General features: G+C 40.5%; 1 protein-coding gene and 1 long non-coding RNA gene across 3 annotated transcripts in view; one reads left to right on the top strand and one right to left on the bottom strand.

Moving 5' to 3' along the window:
• Window positions 1-12588, top strand: part of DNAH9 (dynein axonemal heavy chain 9) — a 254999-nt gene that overhangs the window by 136972 nt on the left and 105439 nt on the right. For both annotated transcript variants that reach the window (XM_073579695.1, XM_073579694.1), the window contains 5 exons: window positions 1664-1825; window positions 1921-2154; window positions 4842-5102; window positions 5187-5612; window positions 11538-11657. In XM_073579695.1, the coding sequence (XP_073435796.1) occupies window positions 1664-1825; window positions 1921-2154; window positions 4842-5102; window positions 5187-5612; window positions 11538-11657 (1203 nt within the window). The remainder of the gene's footprint in view (window positions 1-1663; window positions 1826-1920; window positions 2155-4841; window positions 5103-5186; window positions 5613-11537; window positions 11658-12588) is intronic.
• The window catches only part of LOC141094012 (uncharacterized), a 155286-nt gene that overhangs the window by 70902 nt on the left and 71796 nt on the right, over window positions 1-12588 (bottom strand). The gene's annotated exons all lie outside the window — the stretch shown is intronic.

Here is a 12588-nt window from a genome sequence, read left to right as displayed (position 1 = left end):
AAGAATATAACTACTATAATACTGCCCCTATGTACAAGAATATAACTACTATAATACTGCTCCTATGTACAAGAATATAACTACTATAATACTGTCCCTATGTACAAGAATATATCTACTATAATACTGCCCCCTATGTACAAGAATATAACTACTATAATACTGCTCCTATGTACAAGAATATAACTACTATAATACTGTCCCTATGTACAAGAATATAACTACTATAATACTGCTCCTATATACAAGAATATAACTACTATAATACTGCCCCTATGTACAAGAATATAACTACTATAATACTGCTCCTATGTACAAGAATATAACTACTATAATACTGCCCATATGTACAAGAATATATCTACTATAATACTGCCCCCTATGTACAAGAATATAACTACTATAATACTGCTCCTATGTACAAGAATATAACTACTATAATACTGCCCCTATGTACAAGAATATAACTACTATAATACTGTCCCAATGTACAAGAATATAACTACTATAATACTGCTCCTATATAGAAGAATATAACTACTATAATACTGCCCCTATGTACAAGAATATAACTACTATAATACTGCTCCTATGTACAAGAATATAACTACTATAATACTGCCCATATGTACAAGAATATATCTACTATAATACTGCCCCCTATGTACAAGAATATAACTACTATAATACTGCTCCTATGTACAAGAATATAACTACTATAATACTGCCCCTATGTACAAGAATATAACTACTATAATACTGTCCCTATGTACAAGAATATAACTACTATAATACTGCTCCTATATACAAGAATATAACTACTATAATACTGCCCCTATGTACAAGAATATAACTACTATAATACTGCTCCTATGTACAAGAATATAACTACTATAATACTGCCCATATGTACAAGAATATATCTACTATAATACTGCCCCCTATGTACAAGAATATAACTACTATAATACTGCTCCTATGTACAAGAATATAACTACTATAATACTCCCCCTATGTACAAGAATATAACTACTATAATACTGCCCCCTACGGGGCAGCACGGTGGCTCAGTGGTTACCACTGCAGCCTTGCAGCGCTGGGGTCCTGGGTTCGAATCCCACCAAGGACAACATCTGCAAGGAGTTTGTATGTTCTCCCCGTGTCTGCGTGGGTTTCCTCCGGGTGCTCCGGTTTCCTCCCACACTCTAAAGACATACTGATAGGGAATTTAGATTGTGAGCCTCATCGGGGACAGTGATGATAATGTGTGCAAACTGTAAAGCGCTGCGGAATATGTTAGCACTATATAAAAAAAATAAATATTATTATTATTATTATTATTATGTACAAGAATATAACTACTATAATACTGTCCCTATGTACAAGAATATATCTACTATAATACTGCCCACTATGTACAAGAATATAACTACTATAATACTGCTCCTATGTACAAGAATATACCTTCGTATAATACTGCTCCCCTGTGTACAAGAATATAACTTTTATAATACTACTCCCCTGTGTACAAGAATATAACTTTTATAATACTGTCCACTATAGATAGTTGTTATGACCTGTAATATCTTTGCATATAGACCTCTGATATATGAGGAATATTTCCCATTTCTCGTACTCACCTGTTTCTCTTTCTCCCTTGTAGGTTGCTCTCTGTTTCTCTCCGGTTGGTAATAAGTTACGGGTTCGTAGTAGAAAATTTCCTTCCGTGGTAAACTGCACCGCGATTAACTGGTTCCATGAGTGGCCACAGGAGGCGCTGGAGTCCGTCAGCTTGCGCTTCCTCCAGGAAACTGAGTACATTGAGGTGAGGTTCCAATCCCTCCTGCAGCTTTTTGTGATTTGGCACAGGTGGTATTTTTTTTTTTTCTGCATTTCTGTTTTTATTTGCTCCCCCCTCAGGCTCCTGTGAAGGACTCCATCAGTAAGTTCATGGCGTACGTGCACACCAGTGTGAACGAGATGTCCAAATCTTACCTGGGCAACGAGCGGCGCTACAATTACACCACCCCCAAGTCTTTCCTGGAGCAGATCAAGCTCTACCAGAACCTACTGAGCAAGAAGCGCAAGGAGCTCTCTGCCAAGATGGAGCGTCTGGAGAACGGCTTGGAGAAGCTGAACAGTACCTCCGCCCAGGTATGACCCAGCACTGTACACGGCAGAGCATCTGGCCAGGACTGGACTGGCCCATCGGAGAACTGGAGAATCCTCCGGTAGGCCGTGACTTCTCCTCCTTCAGGATAGGTTATAGTGCAAACCTTGCATCTGCTATGGGGCTTGAGTTGGGGAGAAAGGTGGGCCCTCAGAATCAAATCCTCGGTGGGCACAGTGTTATTCAGTCTGACACGACACCTGACCATATGAGTACGAGTAATATATTCTGTTCCAGAACCTATATAATCTCCCGAGCCTCTGTGCTGCCGACGTCTCCTCTCAGTAATTGCTCCAACAATTCTGTACCGCCGTAAGGTTAATCCCATATGACTCTCTACCCTTTTAATCTCAGACTTCTACATGATATCAGACCGCCTCGCTGCCACCACAGCCGGTCATGACGCACCTCGCGCCTCATATCTCCACAACCAACATTTCAATTCCTAAGTTCTCTCCATAGACTTAAAAGATTGTTTCCCCAGCAATTGTGAGAATTGCAGCACATTCCGCTTACACCCGCGCTTTATCTCGCCAACAAAAAATGGAGAAACATGATGAGGTCTTATCGACAACCATTAAATAGTCATTATCGTTTCCACAAACTTTAAATATATTAATAGTACTATGGAACAATATAAGAAAATATACCTCAGCAGGTAATTATTTGTCTTTCTCCATTCATGAGCCACTTCTCATCTCACTGCTTTCATCATTCACGCTGATAAGAAACTGCTTCATTTGGTCCTACCGAAGTCAAGATCACTGAGAAATCAGATTATAGCTGCTTACTGAAGTTTATGTAGCAGGGAGGGGAAAGAAGCAGAGAAAAAGAGATCCCTGCTTTCCAACAAGTGTTTTATCTCAACCTAGTGCTGGAATCTCAGTTACTCTGCTCAGTACAGATCTATAATGTCCCCCATACTGCTACTTTCTAGAAAGTGTTGTTTCTTACCCAGAACTGGATTGACCCCTTACCTGCTCACTACAGATCTTTAATGTACTCTATACTGCAGATTTTTCCACAAATAAGTGTTTTATCTCACTCTAGAGCTGGATTCACATGTACACTGCTCATTGCTGTTGTATAATGCCTATGGTTTCTAATAAGCATTTTATCTCTACCCTATGCTGGATTCACAGCCAGCCTGCTGACTACTGCTGTATAATGTCCTCCATATTGCGTCAATCTAGCAGGTGTTTAATTGTAATCCAGTACAGGATTCAATTCGACTCTGCTAAGTACTGCTATATGATGTCCTTCATGCTGCTTATTTCTAGTAGGTGCTTTATTTCATCCTAATACAGGATTCACCTCTACACTGCTCAGTACAGCTGTACAATGTTTTTTATGCTGCTTATTTCGGGCAAGTGTTTTATGTCACCCCAGAGCTGGATTCACATCTACACTGCTCTCTGTTGTTGTATAACATATTCTATTCTGGTGCTTTCTAATAAGAATTTTATCCCAGTAAGTGCTGTATTCACAGCGACACTACTTACCAGGCTCAGATTCCCTCACAGAAAGAACAGTGGAAATTGGCTCACAGAGGGAACAGGGATATAGCCTGGCGGGCCCCTGTGCAGGAAGGGTCATTCAACCTCACTATATGAACAGTAGTTGGCACAATAATCTTGGTTCACCATGTACAGACAGTGGCAGCATCTAATCATTTATTTACCAAATTTAGTTCTTTATTGTATAGAAGCAGAAATAAATTTCTGAATGAGGTTAATATAATATTTGCATATAGTAAAACAGTGAATGTCACGGGGTCCTACTCCGGTATCACTCAATCAACAGAGTGAACAGTCCCAAGAACCTTTATTACATGTAAACTGAAAGATCCATAAAACAATCCACCACACAGAGGATGAAGTAGTCCTGGAATGCGGATACTGTCCATTAACGGGATAAATGCCCCGGAGATGAGTCACAATCCTCCGCTTAGAGATTGATATGGCTTCAGATACTTCTCCGTATTGGCTACTCCAGCAGTATTTTTCCGGGTAATCCGGGTTTCTCCAAGTGTCTCTGGGGTGCTGGCCTTAGCATCAGTATCCCACAAAGGATCTATTTTACTATTCTTTAATCTCGAATAACGAGTATACTCGTTCTTCACTAGTGGTGCCCTGTCAGCTCAGTCCAACAAAGCTGCTCAGTACTTTGCTATAATGCCCTCCATGTTGCTTCTGTTTCTTAATAAATGTTTCATCTCTCTCCCAAGCTGGATTCCCAGCTACGCAGCTCATTATTACAATATAATGTCCTCAATTAAGCTGATGCTGTTTTCTAGTAGACATTTAATTTCACCTTAGTGCTAAAATCACAGCTACACTGCTCAATACTGTTGTGTAATACACTCCTTGCTAACACTTTTTAGTGTTTTATCTTGACTCAGAGTTGGATTCACAGTTACACTGCTCAGTACTCCTGTATAATGTCCTCCATGCTGCTGCATCTGAACTTGTGCTACATAGAGACAGGCGAGCAGGTGTCCCTCATGTCTGTGTGTGCTGTGTATGGGAGACATCATAGCAGCTACTCTTCACCCACTAGCTCAGAGACAACTGAAAAATACATTTAAAACTGCGTGGGTCCCAAGTCGGGAAGACATGTGTCAACGGGGTCCGAGTTACCTATGAAATGATACCAATGTCTCCCGTGACAGGTCGATGATCTGAAAGCCAAACTCGCAGCACAAGAGGTGGAGCTAAAACAGAAGAACGAGGATGCAGATAAACTGATCCAGGTTGTTGGGGTAGAGGCCGAGAAGGTGGGAAAAGAGAAAGCCATGGCTGATGAAGAGGAAAAGAAGGTGGCCGTCATAGCAGAGGAGGTCGGGAAGAAGCAGAGGGACTGCGAGACGGATTTGGCTAAAGCTGAACCGGCTTTAGTGGCAGCTCAGGAAGCCCTGAACACCCTCAACAAGGTACTGCCAAAAGTATGGGGGGCTGCGTCTGTGTCGCCAGAGGTCTCTCTGATTCTGCACTAATCTATTTATTTGTCTTGACAGAACAATTTGACAGAGTTGAAGTCTTTCGGTTCCCCACCTTCCGCTGTCACCAATGTCACGGCAGCTGTCATGGTCCTCACTGCCCCTGGTGGCAAAGTCCCCAAGGACAGGAGCTGGAAAGCCGCCAGAGTGGTCATGGGCAAAGTCGACGGCTTCTTAGACTGCTTAATAAACTTTAATAAGGAAAATATACATGAAAACTGCATAAAAGCCATTCAGCCTTACCTGAAAGACACAGAATTCAACCCAGAATTCATTGCCTCCAAATCCCTCGCCGCTGCTGGACTGTGCTCCTGGGTTATCAATATCGTCAAGTTCTACGAGGTTTTCTGTGAGGTGGAGCCCAAACGCCAAGCTCTGAACAAAGCAAATGCCGAATTGGCAGCCGCAGAGGAGAAACTGTCCACCATCAAAGCCAAAATTGCAGTAAGTTCTATAGAAAGGTATTCTTTTAGTACTGCCCCTATGTACAAGAATATAACTACTATAATACTGCCCCTATGTACAAGAATATAACTACTATAATACTGCCCCTATGTACAAGAATATAACTACTATAATACTGCTCCTATGTATAAGAATATAACTACTATAATACTGCCCCCTATGTACAAGAATATAACTACTATAATACTGCTCCCTATGTACAAGAATATAACTACTATAATACTGCCCCCTATGTACAAGAATATAACTACTATAATACTGCCCCTATGTACAAGAATATAACTACTATAATACTGCCCCTATGTACAAGAATATAACTACTATAATACTGCCCCTATGTACAAGAATATAACTACTATAATACTGCCCCCTATGTACAAGAATATAACTACTATAATACTATCTTACAACCCAAAACAGTTATTCAAAACTTTTAACTCCCTCCTCCGCCCACCACTGCCTCCTCCAACCTCCCTCATCTCTGCCGAGGACTTTGCCACACACTTTAAAAACAAGATTGACCAAACATGGCAAGTCTTCATCACTCAACCACCACAACCCCTTTGTATACCAGACCAATGCCCAAACCCCATAACCTCACTCTCCAACATCACTGAAGGGGAGCTTAGTGGCCTCTTCTCCAAATCGCACCTTACAACCTGTGCACTTGATCCCATCCCATCGCACCTCCTCCCCAACCTCACCACCACACTTATCCCATCCCTAACCCACCTCTTCAACCTATCACTAACATCCAGTACCTTCCCTTCTGCTTTCAAGCATGCCACAATCACACCTATCCTTAAAAAGCCAACCCTCGACCCAACCGCTATGTCCAGCTATCGCCCAATATCATTGCTTCCATTCGCTTCCAAACTCCTGGAGCAGCACGTCCACGCTGAACTTTCCTCCCACCTATCATCTAACTTGCTCTTTGACAATCTACAATCTGGTTTCCGCCCCCATCACTCCACTGAGACAGCCCTGACCAAAATTACTAACGACCTACTTACAGCCAAATCAAATGGACAATACTCTATACTCCTGCTTCTAGACCTGTCCGCTGCATTTGACACAGTTGACCACTGCCTCCTACTACAGATCCTCTCTTCCTTCGGCATCAAAGGCCTTGCCCTATCCTGGATCTCCTCATACCTTTCCAACCGCACATTCAGCGTCTCCCACTCCCACACCACCTCCTCATCCCACCCTCTCTCTGTCGGAGTCCCCCAAGGCTCTGTTTTAGGACCCCTACTCTTCTCAATCTATACACTTGGTCTGGGGCAACTCATAAAGTCCCACGGATTCCACTACCACCTTTATGCTGATGACACTCAGATCTACCTCTCTGGCCCAGATGTCACCTCTCTGCTGTCCAGAATCCCAGAGTGTCTATCAGCCATATCCTCCTTCTTCTCCTCTCGCTTCCTCAAACTCAATGTAGACAAATCTGAACTCATCATCTTTCCTCCATCTCACAGATCATCTTTACCCGACCTAGCTATAACAATTAATGACATCACACTTTCCCCAGTACCAGAAGTCCGCTGCCTCGGAGTAACCTTTGACTCTGCCCTGTCCTTCAAACCGCACATCCAAACTCTTTCTACCTCCTGTCGCCTCCAGCTCAAAAATATTTCCAGAATCTGTCCTTTCCTCAACCCTCAATCTACTAAAATGCTTGTGCATGCCCTCATCATCTCCCGCCTCGACTACTGCAACATCCTTTTCTGTGGTCTCCCTGCTAACACCCTCGCACCTCTCCAGTCCATCCTTAACTCTGCCGCCCGACTAATTCATCTCTCTCCTCGCTACTCCTCCGCTTCTCCCCTCTGCAAATCTCTTCACTGGCTCCCATTCCCTCAGCGTATCCAGTTCAGATTACTAATTCTGACCTACAAGGCCATCTATAACCTGTCTCCCCCATATGTCTCTGAACTAATAATAATAATCTTTATTTTTATATAGCGCTAACATATTCCGCAGCGCTTTACACACATTTTCATCGCTGTCCCCAATAGGGCTCACAATCTAAATTCCCTATCAGTATGTCTTTGGAGTGTGGGAGGAAACCGGAGTACCCGGAGGAAACCCACGCAAACACGGGGAGAACATACAAACTCCTTGCAGATGTTGTCCTTGGTCGGATTCGAACCCAGGACCCCAGCGCTGCAAGGCTGCAGCGCTAACCACTGAGCCACCGTGCTGCCCGAACTAATCGCTCCTCACCCAACCTCCTCCAAGACTTCTTCCGAATAGCCCCTATTCTCTGGAATTCTTTGCCCCAACAAGTCCAACTATCAACCACATTTGCATCCTTCAGACGGAACCTGAAAAACCACCTCTTCAAGAAAGCCTACAGCCTGAAATGACCCCGCTACCTCCTTCTCTCTCACCACTACTGGTGATATCACCTCAACCAACACCGGAACTGCTGCAACCCACCAACCTACTGTCTCCTTCCCCACCATCCTGTAGCATGTAAGCCCGAAAGGGCAGGATCCTCTCTCCCCTCTATATCAGTCTGTCATTGTTAGTTTGTTTACTGTAAGTGATATCTGTAATTTGTATGTAACCCCTTCTCATGTACAGCACCATGGAATCAATGGTGCTATATAAATAAATAATAATAATAATAACTACTATAATACTGCGCCATGTACAAGAATATAGCTACTATAATACTGGTCCTATGTGCAAGAATATAACTACTATAATACTGCCCCTATGTACAGGAATATAACTACTATAATACGGCACCTATGTACAAGAATATAACTACTGTAATACAAGAATATAACTACTATAATACTGCCCCCTATGTACAAGAATATAACTACTATGATACTGCTCCTATGTACAAGAATATAACTACTATAATACTGCTCCTATGTACAAGAATATAACTACTATAATACTGCCCCAATGTACAAGAATATAACTACTATAATACAAGAATATAGCTACTATAATACTGCCTCCTATGTACAAGAATATAACTACTATAATACAGCTCCTATGTACAAGAATATAACTACTATAATACTGCTCCTATGTACAAGAATATAACCACTATAATACTGCCCCAATGTACAAGAATATAACTACTATAATACTGCCCCTATGTACAAGAATATAACTACTATAATACTGCTCCTATGTACAAGAATATAACTACTATAATACTGCCCCCTATGTACAAGAATATAACTACTATAATACTGCCCCCTATGTACAAGAATATAACTACTATAATACTGCCCCCTATGTACAAGAATATAACTACTATAATACTGCCCCCTATGTACAAGAATATAACTACTATAATACTGCCCCTATGTACAAGAATATAACTACTATAATACTGCCCCCTATGTGCAAGAATATAACTACTATAATACTGCTCCTATGTACAAGAATATAACTACTATAATACTGCCCCTGTGTACAAGAATATAACTACTATAATACTGCCCCTATGTACAAGAATATAACTACTGTAATACTGCCTCCTATGTACAAGAATATAACTACTATAATACTGCCCCCATGTACAAGAATATAACTACTATAATACTGCCCCTATGTACAAGAATATAACTACTATAATACTGCCCCTATGTACAAGAATATAACTACTGTAATACTGCCTCCTATGTACAAGAATATAACTACTATAATACTGCCCCCATGTACAAGAATATAACTACTATAATACTGCCCCTATGTACAAGAATATAACTACTATACTACTGCCCCCTATGTACAGGAATATAACTACTATAATACTGCTCCTATGTACAAGAATATAACTACTATAATACTGCCCCCTATGTACAAGAATATAACTACTATAATACTGCCCCCTATGTGCAAGAATATAACTACTATAATACTGCCCCTATGTACAAGAATATAACTACTATAATACTGCCCCCTATGTACAAGAATATAACTACTATAATACTGCCCCCTATGTACAAGAATATAACTACTATAATACTGCCCCCTATGTGCAAGAATATAACTACTATAATACTGCTCCTATGTACAAGAATATAACTACTATAATACTGCCCCTGTGTACAAGAATATAACTACTATAATACTGCCCCTATGTACAAGAATATAACTACTGTAATACTGCCTCCTATGTGCAAGAATATAACTACTATAATACTGCCCCTGTGTACAAGAATATAACTACTATAATACTGCCCCCGTGTACAAGAATATAACTACTATAATACTGCCCCCTATGTACAGGAATATAACTACTATAATACTGCTCCTATGTACAAGAATATAACTACTATAATACTGCCCCCTATGTACAAGAATATAACTACTATAATACTGCCCCTATGTACAAGAATATAACTACTATAATACTGCCCCCTATGTACAGGAATATAACTACTATAATAATGCCCCCTATGTACAGGAATATAACTACTATAATACTGCCCCCTATGTGCAAGAATATAACTACTATAATACTGCCCCTATGTACAAGAATATAACTACTATAATACTGCCCCCTATGTACAGGAATATAACTACTATAATACTGCTCCTATGTACAAGAATATAACTACTATAATACTGCCCCCTATGTACAAGAATATAACTACTATAATACTGCCCCCTATGTACAAGAATATAACTACTATAATACTGCCCCCTATGTACAAGAATATAACTACTATAATACTGCCCCCTATGTACAAGAATATAACTACTATAATACTGCCCCTATGTACAAGAATATAACTACTATAATACTGCCCCCTATGTGCAAGAATATAACTACTATAATACTGCTCCTATGTACAAGAATATAACTACTATAATACTGCCCCTGTGTACAAGAACATAACTACTATAATACTGCCCCCTATGTACAAGAATATAACTACTATAATACTGCCCCTATGTACAAGAATATAGCTACTGTAATACTGCCTCCTATGTACAAGAATATAACTACTATAATACTGCCCCCATGTACAAGAATATAACTACTATAATACTGCCCCTATGTACAAGAATATAACTACTATAATACTGCCCCCTATGTACAGGAATATAACTACTATAATACTGCTCCTATGTACAAGAATATAACTACTATAATACTGCCCCCTATGTACAAGAATATAACTACTATAATACTGCCCCCTATGTACAAGAATATAACTACTATAATACTGCCCCCTATGTACAAGAATATAACTACTATAATACTGCCCCCTATGTACAAGAATATAACTACTATAATACTGCCCCCTATGTACAAGAATATAACTACTATAATACTGCCCCTATGTACAAGAATATAACTACTATAATACTGCCCCCTATGTGCAAGAATATAACTACTATAATACTGCTCCTATGTACAAGAATATAACTACTATAATACTGCCCCTGTGTACAAGAATATAACTACTATAATACTGCCCCTATGTACAAGAATATAACTACTGTAATACTGCCTCCTATGTACAAGAATATAACTACTATAATACTGCCCCCATGTACAAGAATATAACTACTATAATACTGCCCCCTATGTACAAGAATATAACTACTATAATACTGCCCCTATGTACAAGAATATAACTACTGTAATACTGCCTCCTATGTACAAGAATATACAGTAACTACTATAATACTGCCCCCATGTACAAGAATATAACTACTACAGTATAATACTGCCCCTATGTACAAGAATATAACTACTATAATACTGCCCCCTATGTACAGGAATATAACTACTATAATACTGCCCCTATGTACAAGAATATAACTACTATAATACTGCCTCAATGCACAGAAATATAACTGCTATCATACAGCTTTGAGCCTGGTCCACATGTTACAGACTTTTCTTATTTTCAGCTCCTGAATGAGAATCTTGCCAAACTGACAGCAAAATTTGAGAAAGCGACTGTAGACAAGCTGAAGTGTCAGCAGGAAGCGGACACCACGGCTCTCACCATCTCTCTCGCCAACCGGCTGGTAAGTGTCATGTGCCGTCATTGTAGCTCTGTCTCCTGTGTACAGTCACAGAGATGAGAGGTGACTTTGATCTCGGTAGTTTCCCAGAAATATAGGAGTGTATTGTACCCCACATCCAGTCACTATATTTCTTCTAACTGAAATTTAAAAAAAAAATATATATATATTGCATCGATACCCAGCACTGCCGCCAGCACTCGGGACCAGAGTGTGCAGGGTGCATGTATTTCTATGCAGCCGCACACTCCGGTCCAAGTGTCGGCGGCAGTGCTGGGTATTGATGCGCGAGTATCTTGCATAGCTCTCGCAAGTCTGACGCCGGCCTAAGTCTGACCCTAGCTCTGATTTTAACCCTAAGGGCGCAGAAAGACATCCGTATAACTCAAGCAATGATCACGTGACCAGGCTCAGACTGAATGTCAACGCTCTCCTGACCGGAGCGTGACAGCATGTACTTCTATGTAGCTGTCACGCTCCGGTCATGAGAGCCAACGGTCAGTCCGAGGTTTTCGATGTGATCCTCACACGAGTAATTCATCAATCTGTCTTCACCCTAACTCTAAAATTAACCCTATCCCTAAGCCTAACCCATAGTGAAAACCTAGTTCTAAGCTTAACCCAATCCCTAGCCAAAGAGTAGCCCTAACCCTAACCCTAGGCCTACCTCTATCCCAACGCTAGCCTTTAGGATAACACAATCTCTAATTTTACTTCTAATTCTAAGATTAACCCTACATTTACGCTTTTCTCAATCCCTAGCTCTAAGCTTGACCCTTGGCAAAACTCTAGCTACAAGCCTATCCTTAGCTTTAAACCTAACTCAATCGCTAGCCCTAAGTTTGACCTTAGGCCTAACCCATGTCTTAGCCTAACTCTAACCCAACACTAGCACTTAGACTAATCCAAGGTCTAACCCTACACTAAGCTTAAC

Source organism: Dendrobates tinctorius, unplaced genomic scaffold, assembly GCF_039654945.1.
Source record: "Dendrobates tinctorius isolate UK_male_01 unplaced genomic scaffold, ASM3965494v1 ptg000063l, whole genome shotgun sequence".
NCBI classification, from domain to species: Eukaryota; Metazoa; Chordata; class Amphibia; order Anura; family Dendrobatidae; genus Dendrobates; species Dendrobates tinctorius.
Note: the sequence above shows the minus strand (reverse complement) of the source record. Positions and strands in the feature narration are given on the sequence as shown.